This window comes from Sceloporus occidentalis, unplaced genomic scaffold (genome assembly GCF_023333645.1).
Source record: "Sceloporus occidentalis isolate IW3139 unplaced genomic scaffold, rSceOcc1.0.p SCAF_4, whole genome shotgun sequence".
NCBI classification, from domain to species: Eukaryota; Metazoa; Chordata; class Lepidosauria; order Squamata; family Phrynosomatidae; genus Sceloporus; species Sceloporus occidentalis.
In genome coordinates this window covers 121,813,724-121,831,443 of record NW_028316984.1, presented here as the reverse complement: position 1 = coordinate 121,831,443, position 17,720 = coordinate 121,813,724, and the positions used below count along the sequence as shown (strand labels likewise).

Genomic DNA, 17,720 nt, shown 5'->3' with positions numbered 1-17,720 from the left:
AGTGTTGTTTTCAAAACATAGATGCTCAGTAGAGGTAAGAAAGCACTGTTCACAGGATCATCCCCATGAAGCCCTCCATTTTTTCTTGGTGGGAAAGACTACAACACTGCATAATATTTACCCCTCCCATATAGGAAGTGGCAGTAGAACTGTATGTTCTTGCTACTCTGTGAGCCCAGGCTGTGGCCCTTCAATGCTAAAAAATGCAGGAGTATTTGTCCCTGTCACACGGATTGGAGTACCTGGTATTCAGCAACATTCATTCTGGTATTTTGAGTACAGAGTACACCGGCCTTAAATTCTGTTTGGGAAAACTAAACAGAAATTTCTGTTGGGAATGTGATGCTGTGAGGCAAACCACAAGGGTTTTATTTATATATTCTGGGGCTAAATAAATAAATAAAACCACCACCACCCAAGTTCCCACTAGCAAAGTCCTTCCTGAGTCCAGGCCTGAAATCAAAGTGATGTAGCCACATGCCCCATCTTCTAAATTATGTGCTTTTTCTCAAGGGTTTACACACCGTCATGGATATGGTGTGACTATATAGTTCTCTCATCCAATACCAGTACTCTCAGCTTAGGGCAATCCATTGTGAGCCTGTTTGCTTTACCTCTTCTTCTGCTAAAGTATTGGGGTTCATTGGTATGCTTCTGGGACTGTAACACTGCCTTTAACATTTCAAATTTGGTTTTCTGCTTATAGTGATTGTTCCCACTTTAGCCTTCCCATGCTGAGAGCAATTTTGGATGCCACCTGCAATCTCCCCTACATATACTTCCCTGCCTCATCCCTTTTTGTCTGTTTTCCAGGAGGCTGTCATTACTTTTCCTCATCCTGCATTTCCTGCCTTAAAAACAAAACAAAATCACTGTTGTAATTGCACTAGATGATTGTACTGCTACAGCAGCAGAATTTTACTGTTGTGTGTGTGTGTGCACGTGTGTTTTTAAAAAAAGGAAGACTCATGAAGATCATGGCAACTCTAAGGGAAGGCTTCATCTTCGGAGTATGTAGTCATTCCTTCAACCTCCCCTCCTGGAAATAAAGTGAAAAACCTTGGGTAACAATACCTACTATACAAGACACAGCAACCTGATCCCTATATTGGTATAACTGTGAAAGGGATCTTTTTCACCAGAACAAAATTATGATTTAGGCTGGAGACAAAAAAACAAACAAACCACCTGGGATTAATATCAAAAGTAAATGGAAGAGAAAAGCACAGCCATATAAAAATGCCCACCACCAGCAGCGCTAAACCATCTCAGTTCTACTATAAAAACCTTGGGTCAAAATGATTTCTGTTTCCATTGAAGTTCAGAAATGAACTCGGACTGCCTCACTTTTTGTCAATGCAACACATATGCCAGCACAATGACTGGAGTTATGCCTTAGGAAGGTTATATCTCCCAGACATGATTCCAGTGTAGACACCCATTTTCAGTCAGCATAACATGTCCATCAGCATAGCATCCCTGGTGATAGCATAATGTCAGAATATTTAGCACGGACTTTAGAAGAAACCCTAAAGCACTCTAGCCCGTGTAATTACAATGCAAGATTAGGCTTAGTTATTGTGTACCTTCAAGTCATTTCTGATTTATGGCAAATTTATCATAGGGTTCTCTGGGGCTGAGAGTATGTGACTTGCTCAAGGTCACAGTGGGTGTCCTTGCCCAAGCAGGGAATGAAACCCTGATTTCCAGAGTTTTAGTCCAGTGCTCCAATTGCTATACTAACTAGTGGTGCAGTATTAAATGCCTGCACTGCAGCCACTTACAAACCACAAGGTTGTGAATTCAAACCCAGCCAGGAGTGCAGGGTCGAGTCAGACTGGCATCCTTCCAAGGTCGCTAAAATGAGTACCCAGCTTGTCGGGGGGCAATTGGCTTACACATTGTAAACTGTTTAAGGAGTATAGAAATGCACTTGCTATTGCTACCTCGGCTTAGAGCAAATCTTAAAGCATACTAGCCAATGTAGTTCAATCCATGCTAGTCCAAATGCAAAAATATGCTGTTATCTATTTGCTGTAGTAAACAGTTGCCTTAAATCATTTTCAATTCTCCAGTTAGAAGTCATTCGAACTATTTTACATACATCTTGATTTAAGCAATGTAGAACTCCTGAAATTATCCTGTAGTGCAGCGCTATAGTGTATATCTAAGAAGCATGACTAAAACCCTGAAATTATTTGCCAACATTAAATTTAAAGCAAGGCCACAACACATTTATTTCTAAATTTGTTATTTGTAAAGGTGGTAATACCAGCTATGGGATTTCAGTCCTTTCTCAAGGCCTTAGTTTACACTGCTAATTAGTAACTTTCATGTTAAAATTCAATTTATGTTATGTGTTATTCACTGAATGAGTTTATTTTTCCTCCCCTTTTAAAGTAAAACAAAATGGCTTTGAAGATGAACCCTGCTTTAATGGGGACTAATTAGTTCTATCTATGTACTGAAAACAGACTTTACTGGGAAAACATTTATAGTAGCTTGTCCTCAAACAACCAGCTTTAAGGGTTTGTGTCTGGATGGGGAAAAGGAAGATGATGTCAGAGGAGAGATGCCCAACTATTAAGATGGCAAAGACAGCCACACTATATGCTATGCAAGAACTCCCAGCCATTCACTGCCATTAATTTACTCTCAGATCCAAACTGCTTATTCCTATTATTGAATAGCACATCAAAATAAATAAATAGATTTAACTGGGAAATGGACTGGCCCCCTTCACAGACTCCCTCAGCTTCACAGCTTTATATAAAACAAATTGGATGCAAGAACATTCTTCAGCATCCTCTTAAATTTTGTCATCTGTGCTGGCTAAAAATAAAGAAGCAGCTTAAAGAATGGCTTTGTAAAACAGAGCACAGAAATGCCTTTTCAAAAAAAAAATCTACTTGGGGAGCATTGTAGTCAAGATGGTTCTCAGATTTTCTTTACAGAGTTGGCATTTTTGAGGTTTTATTCTTCAGATTGGGGGTGGGGAGCAGTTGTACCGAAAGAAGAAAAAAAGCAGAGGGCATTGTTTGGACCATTAAGCAGAAATTAATGTTAACTGTGTGTGTGTTGTTCGTTGACCCCATCAATTTCATAGGATTTTCTAAAGCAAGGCATATTCAGAGGTGGTTTTGTCAGGCCCTTCCTTTGAAATATAACCTACAGAATTTTGTATTCCTTGGCAGCCTTCCATCCAAATACTACTATATATACTCAACTGTAAGTTGAGAAATGTATGCCCCAAAATTGGGTGGACTTATATATGGGTCAATATGCTATTACTGAAACAAGCATGACCTGATGCCCCTCTCTTTGTGCCTCAAGGCAGGATTCGTGTGTGTGTGTGTGTGTGAGAGAGAGAGAGAGAGAGAGAGAGAGGTTCCCAGTCCAATTTGAACATCTTCTTTTCCCATCAAAAAACACCCCTTTTAGCTCCTTCTTTTCTTTCCTAGTCCAATCTGAAAGTCTTCTCTTCCCATCAGATAAACACCCCTTTTAGCTCCACTTCTTTCCCTTCCCAGGCTAATTTTAAAGTGTACTCTTCGCATCAAAGAAACATTCCATTTAATTCCCATTCCTTTCCCTCCCCGACCTGATGTTAAAATCTGTCTTCCAGCACCTGGGATGTGTTGTTAGATGGTTGGGAAAGGTCCGAAGGAGGAGGAGGAGGGAGGGAAGTGGTATTTCCCCTTTCCATCCTTTGTTATAGCCCCCTAAGTTTTACCCTCCACTTATCCTATCAAAAGCTATGATTTTTGGCCCTGAAACCTTCCCTCAACTTATACATGAGGTCAACCTGTATACGAGTACAGTAACTTTAATTCAAGAGATTTCCTTCAGTTTAATTCCAATGTGAGCAGGTTTCTGCTAAAGCAAATAAAAATTCCAATTCCACTTAGAATATCACATTTTGAGGAATTCAAGCAGCTACAACAAACTGATGTCTGCTCTCTTTGTACTATATTTCCTTCGCATAGGTTTATTGCCCTGGATAGTTTCATGCTACCTCCTAGTGTTTTTAACACAGAGGTGTGGCTTTAACTCCTGTAATCCCCACCATTGGTTATGCTAGTTAGGGCTGTTTTTAATGTATATGATCTTGGAAGCCTAGTGGATTGAAAGCTAAACAAAAGGTTTATGGCAGATGTTCTGGAGTAAATATATAGGGAGGACCAAAGGTAAAAGTATTCCTCATTGACAAGTTTGTCAAGTTGTGTCTGACCATAGGGGATAGTGTTCATCTACGTTACTAAGCCAAAGAGCCAGTGTTGTCAGAGACTACACTATGATCATATGGCCAGCATGACTGAACAGAACACTGTTTACTTTCCTACCAGAGTGGTACCTATTTATCTACTTGCATTTGCATGCTTTTGAATTGCTAGGTTGGCAGAAGCTGGGACTAGTGATGGGAGCTCACCCCATCATGCAGTACGCATGCCTCAAACTGCCAACCTGTCGATCTTGCAATCAACAGAGTCGGCATCTTAACCACTTGAGCCACTGCATCTCCCCCAAAATACCTACCCATTTAAAAAAGAGGACTTTTCTGTTTTCAGAAAGAGTACTGAGTATAATCTAAGGTAAAAGTAGGATCCTGGAACTGTGAGGAAGTTTGTTCAAGACACTGTGACAAGCATGACATACCTACTCTGTTTTCTCTTAGCAAACATGTTGGTCAGTAACATGAATCACTGAGACCCTCCGAATGCTGCTGGATTACAAATTCCAGCATTCTTAACCATTACTATACTGGGCAGGGTTCGTGAAAGTTATAGCCCAACATCTGCATTATTCCACCTCTGGCGTAAATGGAAGCCTGGCTGTGGGAGGGAAGTATCTGGCAATGACCTTACCAGTGTCCTACCATCTCTGCTTTGAAAAGGTGACATGGCCTTTTAATGTGTAGCTCTGGCATTAGGAAAGCTTCCGATCCAACTGGACCTGTTGCATTAAGGTAATATTGTACACCACTGATTACACCACTGATTTCTTCCACACAACAGCTGCCACTGCCAACTATTAGTAATAAAATAGTGAACTTTCAATATATAGAAAAAGTTCCTTCATTGCAGCAACAATAAGAATGGATATGATAAAAAATACAGTTATTTTTGATACAGTGCTTCACATAGTTTCAATTATTTATTCATAGGTTATCCTCTGACTTCCAGAACACATACTAGCATTTCTTCCAGCATTATTACCGTTAGTTTAATTATAATTACTTCTGTTATTTTTACGACTGTTAAAGAAGAAGCAGCTAGCATTACACTAGACAAAAAGTGAAAAATAACCCTCAAATAGGCAAGACAGATTCTCCACCAACCAAAACTGGTCTTATGGAAAGGTTTGCAAGCTTTTTAGCAGTGGCAGAATGAGAACCAGTATGATGCTCAATTTGAGCATTGGCCTAAGACTCTGGAGACCAGAGTTTGAATCCCTGCTTGGCCATGGAAATCCACGCCATGATCTTGAGCAAGGCACATCCTCTCAGCCTCAGAAGAAGGCAAACAGCCTCTGAACAAAGCTTGCCAAGAAAAATTCATGATAGGTTTGTCTGTCTTTAGATTGCCATAAGTCAGAAACTTGAATGTACACAACAACAAATTTGACCTAAGTGTACTAAAGGCATCAGATTCCATTGGATCTTTGAAGCAAAGCAGGGTCAGCTCTGATAAGTACTTGCATGGCAGACCACCAACAAATACCAGGTGTTGTAGGTTATATTTCAGAGGAAAGAACCAGCAAAACCACCTCCGAGTGTTCTTTGCCTAAGAAAATACTATGAAATTCATGAGGTCACCATAAGTCAATATGCAACTTGAAGGTACATACATACATGGAATACTAATATTTATAGCTGTATCCAGAACACTGTTACTCCCACACAAGAAATAGATCATTATAAAGAGCATCTAACTAGGATTACCATACATGCTCCTTTTCCAGGACATGTCTTCTTTTTCAGAGTTAAAATCCCATCTTCTTGTCTTCTTTTTGAGAGCTAAAAATCTTTATCCTGGCAGATTTTTAAAATGCCCAGGTTTTCTTATACTGAAGGAAGTGGTTGATCACGTACTACAATTCTGAGGAGGAAAAAGAGACAAGCCAGGCTAAAGCAGGGCCCCAAAGTTGCCAGTTTTAGCCCCATGGAGGTTACCAAGTGACTCACCGTGTACCAGCTGGGTCAGGGCCGCTGCCACTGCCACCATCATCATTAAGGAAGGGATGCCATCCTCCCCTGTTCTAAGAGGAAGGCCTTTCAGGGAGGAAGACAGTGGAGAAAATAAAAGTATCTTGCTGCCATCCCCACAATGGTGCCTGGCTGCAAGGAAGGTCTGTCTTTGTCTGTTGGACTGACTCAACTGAGGAGCAAAGGCTCCTCTCACAAGTACCTGAAACTTATAAAGTATTTAAAGTGAGGGCTGTGATTAGTGGTTTGAAGCAGTCAGCTGGTACATGTGTCTCTGTTTCTTTTCTTTCAAAATATGGTAACTAAATTGGCTTTTGGGTGCTTTCTAAATGGCTTTGTTTCAAACATATACCTTCCCACATATCCTGCTTCTTGTAAACTCCACAGATTACCCAAAATAAACAGGAGTTTGCTACCACATCTAGGCTCTCAGACAAATGTACCTGTTTGATTACTGAAATCTGCTTGTACCACACAGAGTAATGCAGATAATCAAGCTACCTTTGGTGAAAGACCTAATCCCAGGAATATTTTGGTCATCAGCATAAGACAGCTGGGTCAGAAAACAGTCAGAAAGGAATCAAGCCAAGAAATGAGTGCAAAGAAATAATTTTGCAAAGTTTTCATTCCTGCAATTCAACATCACTAACCAGTACATGACTTTGGATCTTAAGAGAACACAGTGCATTAGTGTTCAGAGCCTTGCCATACTCCTTAGAATAACTATAAGAAACAAGAATATCCTCTGAAAATGGTTCAAAAGTTTATTTGAATATTTAATTTACAAAAAAGAAAAGGAAACCAGGAATTATGTATCCTATGAGGTGTCCTATGTAAAACTGGTTAAGATAAACCACATATAAAATCCAGTCCAATCCAACATTAATTAATGCAATTGTGAGACAGAAAGAAAACAGTGAGGAAGATAATGTATGGTTAAAATGGCATCCTTCTGAAAGATTGTCCCAACTAGGTAATTTCACCTGTTTTCCCCCCAACCCCCACTCCCTTCTTCCCAGATGTATTTACTGTACACAACCATTTAATATAAAGATTTTGTTGAACAACACTGGGCTTTATTACAAGTCTTTCTGTTCTTAATGCTTGATTAGTTTCTCCCTGAATCTCTCAATTCAAACAGAAATGGACATGATACACAGTGAACACAGTACATGCTGTCTTTGGTACAGATGTTTATGTGGTTAAAAATAAGAACTAACCAATTTTTGTTCTATGTATGTTTGACAGAATGGCAAGAACATCAGCATAAAAGTTGGCAAATGGCAAAAAGACATCTGTATGGTTTACTCGAAGTGTTACTGGCAGTTTCAGCTGAACATATAAAACATGGTAGTTTTCTGCATGTTGCTTAGAAAGATATTGTCTCCAGTGGTTTAAGCTCTTATCTTAAACTCTTACTTTCTCAGCCAAACAAAGGTTGCATAACAGAGTTACTACCCAATAGGTATTGGCTCTCAATCTTCCTCTTCCCAAACCTTACAGCACAATATGTATGTAAGGAATGCCAATGTATGCTACTGCTCATCCCATCCCCTATATGATAACAATGGTAACCTCTAGTCTAAATGAATCTCTGAGATCAAAAACCTCACAGTGTTGTGGGCACAAGAGAGAAAAAGCAACACAAGCAGAACTGTGTTATGATACCAGAGCACTCTTCTGAAGGGACAAAGAACAAGCAGCAAAAACTGATGGCATAACCTTATGAAAAGTTCTGGATAAGCCCACTAGAACAGCATGAAAGGACTTCCCACTTGGACTTTGCATTTGGTTTTCAAAAAGATGAGAACTGCTTTAGCAATGTATCCTTCCTGTTATCAATGTAAAAAAAAAAAATCCTGTTAAGTACCTGCTGTCAGATGCAACACTTGAGGCTGCCTATCATCCTCCCCCATCCATAGTGGTGCTGATCTCTATATATGGAAACACAACTGCCCAGCCAAGATCTGGAAAACTGTTCAGCAAAAGAGTTGCTGGATGTAATTACTTGAAAATTCAGCACACATACAAATGGAACATGCATTACTGTCAGAAAAAGCTGAAAACTCCTTGAAATATTTTATGACTTCCACCACCAGTTTGGCAACAGAAGAAAGAAAAGCCCCATGTTCAAAACTGCATTAAAAACCTATGGTGACAGGTTGTACCAGGGAACGATAAGAGAATTATAATATATTAGCAATTTCTGAGCCCATAAACATTTGTAAAAGCATCAGCAAAGTATCTTAAATATAAAAGGAATATGTATAGATCCCTCCATCTTCCCCTCCCACTGAAAAAGGAACATGATTTGTAGTGTAATAAATCAGATGAATATTCACGGTATTAAGGCATAAAAGGTAGGCATTATTTTCTATTGCCTCAGCTCAACGTAATTAGCTGGGAAGAGCCCATATCTGCTTTTGCATACTCCCCTCCACCAGCCATCATCAATCATTTCTATGTTAGTGATGATGTCGTCAGGATCAAAGGAAATCTCATCATCACCAGCTGTGGAGAAAAGAGGGGAAACTTTTAGATGGATGTCTCATACAGCATTTTTAACAGCTGTTAAGTAATAGATTATATTAGCAAACATTTTGGGAAACAAGTCTAAATATATATGAAGGGCCCAGCTTGGCAAAGGCTAAATTAACAGTGTATGTTGTGGAACACCCCAGCTCCTGTTTCTGAACAAGTTTGCCCTAGTTTTATCTATGGAAATGAAAAGAGATCTGGGCACTAGAGCTTGAACTACACCCAGGATAATATGGGGTCAAACCACCTGTATGATGGACTGTTTTAGCATGAGTAGTTTGACATTTTTGGCGTATGCACAATGAAGCATCTTTTGCCGATGTGGATATCTCAAGCCTCATGAACTGCCCATGTAGAAATTGAAATCTCAAGTCCCATGGACTGCCCACATGGAAATCCCATAATTTTCAACAGTGACCAATGCATTTAATGCTGAGCACAGTAATCTAGTGTGGCTACTTCAGTTTCCACTCCACCTGCGTTCACTAGGATCTTGGCCACAGCATGTAACCATATGGAGTTCAGATGACACTCAAGATACGAAATCTCCATATGAACATCTTACCTTGAAGCAATCAAACATTGCTTGGTTCATTCCCCAAGAGGGTGGACTATAAGTAAAAGCTAGCGGATGAATTAATCAGCATCAAACAAATTCTGTTCTGTTCCCAAGACAAACCTTTGCTCTGAGCCAACATAACTCTTCTCCTCCTCTCCCCCTCTCCCCCCTGCTGGCTAAAAGATCTGTGTTGTATCTTCTGGCCACCAAGGAACACTTCCAAGGACAGGACATTTTAAAGAATGCTTGTTATTCACATGACAATTCCACTAATCCCTTTAGAGTTGGACTAAGGTCTAATAGGATCAGCACAGATAATGGAATCTATAGAAATGACTGTGGCAAGAAACTTGCAAGCAGGTTAGTGCTTCTTTCATAAGTTTGCTTCCTCTGGACAAAAGTACTCATACGTGTGTGTGTATAGTTTGTGGTACAACACAACATCATTCACTCAACTAACCCTGCCCAGCTAACAACTTCCCCTTTTGTAATTCAGATGATACCAGGTAACAGTCCTGCAAAGGAATCATTACAAAAAGAAAAATCTTACAAAGCAAATTCTTAAAATATGGAACAAGATCTCAGTAATGGAATGAGACCTCTTTGTGGACTAACTGGCAAAGATTCAAGATAGAAGTACTCGGCAAACCACATAGGAAGGTGCTACCTTTGAAGGATATCAGGGAACTTGGAAAAAAAGTATTCAGATTCAAAAGAGCCAAAAAAAAAAACATTTACACTAGCTAAAATATAACTCTTCATTTAAAAAGTTTAAAAGAGTTTGTGGGTTGTTTCCCCATTTCCCCTTGCCTCTTCCTGCATAGTTATGTCTCCACTTTTGCAGATGAAGGATCCTTACTACTTTGGAATATTATAGTGTCAATGATGTGATGCAAGAAATTACTATAAGCACAAAGTAAGTACTCAGGGTAACACTGATATAAGCAACAACAACAAAAAGCCTTTCCTACTATATAAGCAATTAGAAAAGTAACATTTAGGACAGACTTGATGCTGTGCTGTAATTTTGCAATTACCTGTGTTTCAATATACTTGTTTCCATAATATGTTTTACTTTTGCTAACTGTGACACAGGGTTGCACAGTGTACCACTGTCCTAAACCTTGCACCCTATTTCACTGGCTTCTGATAAGGCATTGTCCACTTGTGCAGTAGCAATCCCCCTTTAGAAGGGGGAACAAAAAAGAAAAGTGAAAGCTGATATCCTCATAGCTGAATTCAGTCTTTGGTGCCAATTTTGGTGTGTGCCCACTGTGTTCAGAGAACTGCAAAATGCACACATCTTTGAAAACATTCAACTTTACAAAGAGTTATGCAAATATATTTACACAAACAGACACTATTCAAGCCTATTCTGTACTCTGAAGACAGCCCCCTCATAAAATTCAACAGGGGGGAAACAGAAGGATGAAAGAGATGTACTGCTTACCAGCCTGATAATCATAGAGCGCTATAGCTGTTATTCCAAGGTCATTTTCATATTCATAAGTATTTTCGCCTAAGGATAAAGAGACACAATACTACATGACACAAAAGATGGAAGCATGGTCTTCTAAATTCAATAGCATATAGGCTGACATAATGAGCAGCTTCAGTTATCAACTGTATCATGGGAGGCTCACCAGCATAGACTGCCATCATTGATTACCTTCATTATTATTGTATGAAGTCAAGAATTGCCAGACCAAGACCAAAAGCCTGTTGCTGACGTATACTTGTGTCAAGAACTGTGCCCAGTTGTAAAAAAAAAAAAAAAAAAAAGGAGGGGCTCTTCTGGCCTCAAATGGTGCAGAGAGAGGGAAAAAAGTGGTGAAATTGCCTCCCAATCACACCCTCAAGGAGTGTGGAAGGGCATTTGGGGGCAAAAAAGTCCAAAACATGTTAAGAGGGCACCGTGGAAGAAGGCAATGTTCTGGAGAAGGCTATGTTCAAGGGAGGGGGCACAATGTGGCCCCTAGCTGCCAACAGTGCTTGTGTCAACAACTGGTCAAAATCAATAACTAAAAAACTCCTAGTTAGAAATTGCAAACCTGGTTGATACTGGTTTTCTGCTCCAGCCACTTCATAAACTGTCTCAGATTCAAACTCTGGCTCCCTCTGACTAACAGCTTCCTGGTAGTCAGATTCTTCTGCATTGCTGTTGGTTTCTGGCTCATGTACAGCGGAGTAATTTGTATGTAAATTCTTGTAACCAGACTCAATGGAAACAGCATCCTGAACGAGTGAAAAGGCAGGAAGTTCACAAAGAGAGCTGTAAGTTTGATGACACTAGTGAATCAACACTTCTTAATGTCTGAGAATACAACAGAATTAATACTATCATGAATGTAAAACTTCATCTACTTGCTGGAACAGTCATACCCTTTATATTTTGGTTACAGTCCTCCTCCAAAGCCCATGAATATACAGTCGGCCCTTCTTATACACGGATTTTTTATACACGGATTTAAGCATACACGGTTTGAAAATGTTCCAAAAAAGTATAAATTTACCTTGATTTTCCATTTTTTATAAGGGACACCATTTTGCTATGTCATTATATGTAATGGGACTTGAGCATACACGGATTTTGTTATACACGGGAGATCTTGGAACCAAACCCCAGCGTATAACAAGGGTCCACTGTACAAACACTTCAATAGCTCAGAAATGCACTAAAATATAAGCTGGGACTGTACACTACAATAACCTCATTAAAGTTACCATGTGAATAGAATTGTATAGCATTTTTACTAGAGAGACAAGCCTGCTGCTTCTCTACTCCACAATTGATTTTTTACCATTCCCTCCTCCCCTTGGTATCTTCCTTAAGCAGTGTACTGATCTGTGTCTAGTAAATTGAATTATTATGTTACCATCAGGCTCTAGGGCTGCACAGACCAACTTGAAGCACCAGCATGGGGGCGGTGTGGGAGCGTGGCGTTTGGATGCCGCACACCCTGACGCTGCCTCTATTTCACCCGCCCAAAGGCATGGAGGGTGGCATCACAGCGTTTATACAATGCACATCAAAAGGAGTACCGAAAAGTGCCACTGTGGCAGCAAGGGCACCTTTTTGCTGGCTCTAAAAGGAGCAGCATTTTGCCGTTTCTTTTAGAGCTGGCAAAGTGCCGGATCGGGCCACAGAATGCAGTTGCCACAGCCCCAATCTTGCGTTCAAAGGGGTGGTGGCAAGCCGCTCCTTTGGGGCCATCTGTTTTGCCCCTCTGTTAGCAAGTAGGAACATGTAATGGGAAGTTTACAAGATGACACAGTATTTCTCTGCCTAGGCCAGTATTGTCCAGGCCAAGGGTGGGAACTGTGTGGCCCTCCAGATGTTATTGTACTCAACCTCCAGCAGCTCTAGCCAGAATAGCCTCCAGTGAGAAATGCTATGAGCCACAACTTCCAGAGAATCACACAGTTCCCACTCCCGATCTTGGTTAATAGGAAGAAGCTCTCTATTCCCAGGTGGAAGTGATCACAACACCCTACCTGGCTCTTTTATAACTGGACATGCTAAGGACTGGGCTTCATGAGCAAGCCATGTGCAGTACCACTGAGATATCCACTCTCTCCCTACTGTATGGCGTCCTATGCTGTTATGTGTGACAGGCTTGATAAACAATACATATGTAATATAGCTGCATTATTTAACATTTTTAAACACGTTTTTAAACGAATAAATACCAAACAAAACACCATTACTAATCCCATTCATTCTTTCATACAAAGTCTGCTTGCTGTATAAAATGCACAGGTGAAAGGCATCTTCTGTTTATCAATCAAACCTCATAGACTGGACTTGAAGGCAGTTTTTCGTCCACTGGCTGTGGTGTTGGAGACTGAGGAGGTGTCTGTTCCTTGGCTTTAGCTTTTTCCTTCAGTAAAAAATAAACAAAATGAAGAGTGAGCATTGCAACCAATATTGTAAGAGAGTCAATAAAAGTTTGTGACTGGTACCAATATGCTCACTACAACTAACACTTCCATTTACTTGTGGAGAAGAAAGTGTGTGTCTTGCAGTTGGGCTAGGTCAATTAAAGTTACTTGTAAATTCACTATGCAAAGGGACCTTGTAGCACCATTGACACAAACTGAAAGAAAGAAGCTGGTAGCATGAGCTTTCGTACACTTCAGCCTACTTCCTCAGATGCATGGGGCAGGAGGCTCAAGTCTACGAAAACTCATGCTACCAGCTTTTGTTTCTGTCAGTTAGTCTCAAAGGTCCCTTAGCATACTGATTTTCCAGACTAACATGGATATGTCTTCGAATTGCAAATTGTCATTAATGGTGCAGCAGATTAAGGCCAGAGAGCCAGTATGAGAGCTAGTCATTTAAGGCAGTGCTATTCAAAGTACCAATTGTGGAGTAATGGTTTGAGCATTGGACTACAATGCTGGAGACCAGGATTAGAAACCCTGCTCAGCCATAAAAACTGACTCGGTGACCTTGGACAAATCATGCTCTTAGCCTCAGAGGAAGGCAAAGGCAAACCCCCTCTGAACAAATTTTGACAAGAAAACCCATGATAGTCATTATAAGCTGAAAAGAACTTGAAAGCACACAAGAACAGAGTAAGCCCAAGATACAACTGGATCCATGTGCCAATGGAAAAAAAACCCAATCGGCAATTTCCCCTCCTGCACAGTCCCTGCATGTTCTCAGCCTCTGCTCTGAAGGGTTGGAAAACCCACCAGAACCATCTCCAGTGGCCCAGAGGGCTGATGACAAGAGGGAGGAAAAGGAGAACAAATATCTTGCTGCAGATGCACAGAGGCTTTGCGGATTGGGAGCAGGGAGGGATTGCTTCCTCTGGGATCCACTGACAAGGTTTGCTTTAGCACACAGACCCAGCTGGATCCTGAAAACAGCCAAAGCAAAGAGAATACTTTGAAAAGACAACTATATAGAGGGCTAGTTCACAAGCATGAAAACATCCATGAGGAGTTACTCTGTTGAAAGCCACATGACGGTACAGGCAATGGCACACACGCCGCACTGCATGCTCAAGCCCCATTGTTTTGAATGGGGCTCAAACATACATATTTGCCTTATGCGGGGTGGTCCAGAACATATCCCCTACATAAAGCAAGGGTACACTGTAACATATTGCAATCGTGAGTATATTTTTATCTATTTTTATTATGTGTTTGTAACTGGTTTTAATTCTGTGTAAACCGCTTTGATCTTTTGGAAAAGCGGTATATAAATAAAATTTATTATTATTATTATTATTATTATTATTATTATATACTATTACCATTTCTTCTGTAAACATTTAGAAATTGCACAGTATCTTGAGTGCAAATCAAAATATGTAAGTTGTCATTGCTGTTTTTCTGCAGAGGAGTAGGAAGATACAGAGTAATCATGGTAAGGAACTCATCTGCGAGCCTTCTCTTGTCTTGTTAACCTGATAGTGTCTAGATCAAGACTGTATTCTGCTTTGGTCAGGCCCCACCTGGAATAATGTGTCCAGTTCTGGGCGCAACAATTCAGAAAGGACATTGAGAAACTGAAGCGTGTCTAAAGGAGGGCGACTAAAATGGTGAAGGGTCTGGAAACCATGTCCTATGAGGAACGACTTAGGGAGCTGGGGATGCTTAGCCTGGAGAAAAGAAGGTTAAGAGGTGATATGATAGCCCTGTTTAAATATTTGAAGGGATGTCATGTTGAGGAGGGAGCAAGCTTATTTTCTGCTGCTCCAGAGAACAGAACCCGGAACAATGGATGCAAGCTACAGGAAAAGAGATTCCACCTCAACATTAGGAGGAACTTCCTGACAGTAAGGGCTGTTCGACAGTGGAATGCACTCCCTCAGAGGGTGATAGAGTCTCCTTCCTTGGAGGTCTTTAAACAGAGGCTGGATGGCCATCTGTCAGGAATGCTTTGATTTGGATTTCCTGCATGGCAGGGGGTTGGACTGGATGGCCTGTGCGGTCTCTTCCAACTCTACGATTCTATGATTCTATGATTCTAAGATGTACTACAGAGCTGGCAGAGGATGTGATTTCCATTTTCAGTCTCCCGGATGTGGTCTGAAATACTAAATAATTCCCATGTGTGGAGGTTGCAAGCACTGCAGTACTGATGCATTTTGTTTCACAAAGTGCATATAGTCTACAACTGACAAGCAATTTTTTTCCAGATAAATATCTTAAGTCAGAGTGAGTGGTACTAGGCAGACCTCTGCTGGGTGATGCTGCCTGTAATTTTCCCCAGATTAAATCAGATTATAACTAAAGACATACTGGTAATGGGAGATTTAGAGAAAATAATATTGAAATAAGCATTAAATTACTATTTTACTCTTCTCTTTCTTACTGTTAATCACATTTTTCAGGAACATCAGTTTCAAGGAAGACTAGAGCCAAGTTATTTTTTTATGAATGGAATGCACTAAAAAGAGACATTGATGCATTCCAAAACAAATTATTCTTTTTAAGAAGTAGTACATCCATTCCATTTGGCTCTGATTTTCACAAAGGACTTGCTCTGCATTTTGGCAGCCTGAGATTGGAAACATTATTATATTTTGGATTAAAATCTCTATTATCCCCAATTAATATGACCAAAGGATTTTACATGGAGGATTCTGGGAGATGTAGTAAAAAAAGGGAAATCTTGTAAGCTTCAGTAAAAAAAAAAAGCAGGGGTGGGGGAGGAACAAAAAGAAACTCTTGAATCATTCTGCAACTCCAAAATCCTATGTCAGAATTTTACACAAGTCATCTAGAGTGAAAAAGGTATAGGACCTAACCTTTCATCTATCACCCTCATGGCTAGTATGCAGTTTAAATGGTTCTTTGAGAACAGGAAGCACCATCTTAGGAAGTAGAAGTTTCTGATAGATTGAAGAACAACCATGTCTGCACCATAGAAGTTAAAGCACATCTCTCATTCAGGTTTGCTAACCCAGGAAGACCAGGAAATTGAGGAGGGAATCAGAAACATCAAGGAGAAGAACATATGTGTGAGTTTAGGGCTCAGATCCAATGACCGTTGCCAACTGTGGTTTTGCTGGTATGTCTGAATCATTCAATTCTATGAATTTCTGTGAGTTTTGTCACTTTGGTATTCCCTACCAAAATATATATATTTTCAAAGCACATGGGAACATTGTATGAACATTGCTTGTCTGTCCGGGTTAAGCAACACTGCAATGTCCTCAGACTACGACGTCCAATTTCCCCCAATACTGTATAACACATACCCACTATCTATTTCTCAAGGCAGAGTTGCTTTTGAGTTAAGTATTCACAGAGCTGCACCGCTCATGCCAACGGCTATGGATTTCCAGCAGAGCTATCTTGTTTCTGTGTAGCACTTACAATACTGGAAAAGCAGCCCTTTATTGTCAGTACCGTAAGTTGCTTGAACTGCGTACAAGACTTCAATATAAGTTTCTGTAAGAACAGTTGTCATTGGCAATACAAAACTATCTGGCCCTTCAGATACAGCCTACAAGTGCAACACCAACTAAGGCCTAGGAAGAGAGTACAAAGCCATTTCAGAAGATGAAAGAGAATGAGCCATGCATGAACCAAAACTCTAATGGTCAGAGCTCAAGCCATGGGCAAGTACAAACACAAACTGCAGAGGAAATGTCAGTAAAAACAACTATCCTAGGAAACAGTAGCAAAAGAGGAGAAGCAGATTACCCCCCCCCCCTGAATCAATGATGTAGTTATCTCTGTTACACATCAGAAACTTGGCATACAGTTCAAAATGGAGTGAATCACCCATAACTCAGAAGTTGGAGGAGTGGCAGGTGGTGAGAGACGGCTTGTTCTTTTTAGTTAATAAGGATTATGTATAAGGATAACTGTTGAAGTATGAGAACTTAACCAAGTAATTAGAGTATCTGATCATCTTGGATGGCTGTGTTAACTGGTGTTAGCTGTAACACATTTGTACAGAAACAGGTGAGCTTTATAAAGGCCATCCAATAAACTGTATAATTTAGTTCTTAGCTAAAATTATACTTTAAAGTTTCATCTATCACAGTTGGTAATAGGATAACATTGGGAGAGGATGATTTAGAAAAGTCAGAACACCTTGGAGCTAAAAAACTGATTTCCCTATTTGGATTAGGCCAAATGTCCAAAATTAAATGCAAAATCCTTTTGGGCTTGGAACAGCCACAATATGAAATTCACAATGGCTCAGCTACAGAGGCCAAACACTAATAGCTATCTCACAGATACCAGTAGTTTAATTAATTTATTCTCTGGTTTAATTGCATGTTTTATTTGACATTATACTTCACTACCTTGAGTGCCATTTAGAGGGATAAAGGTGGGTATCCATCTAATAAACAAATAAATAAATGAAAAATAATGTAATGTAATAGAGATGTAATAGATTTGGGTCATGTAACAGATTTTTGCACATATACAGCAAGACCTGATTCA

At 40.1% G+C, this 17,720-nt stretch overlaps 1 protein-coding gene across 2 annotated transcripts in view; it reads right to left on the bottom strand.

The window, feature by feature from the left end:
- Positions 1-6,957: 6,957 nt before the first annotated feature.
- Positions 6,958-17,720, bottom strand: part of CTTN (cortactin) — a 47,724-nt gene continuing 36,961 nt past the window's right edge. For both annotated transcript variants that reach the window (XM_089521398.1, XM_089521396.1), the window contains exons 13-16: positions 13,094-13,183; positions 11,354-11,537; positions 10,753-10,821; positions 6,958-8,716 (exon numbers count right to left, since the gene is read on the bottom strand). In XM_089521398.1, the coding sequence (XP_089377524.1) occupies positions 8,580-8,716; positions 10,753-10,821; positions 11,354-11,537; positions 13,094-13,183 (480 nt within the window). In that variant the 3' untranslated portion in view covers positions 6,958-8,579. The remainder of the gene's footprint in view (positions 8,717-10,752; positions 10,822-11,353; positions 11,538-13,093; positions 13,184-17,720) is intronic.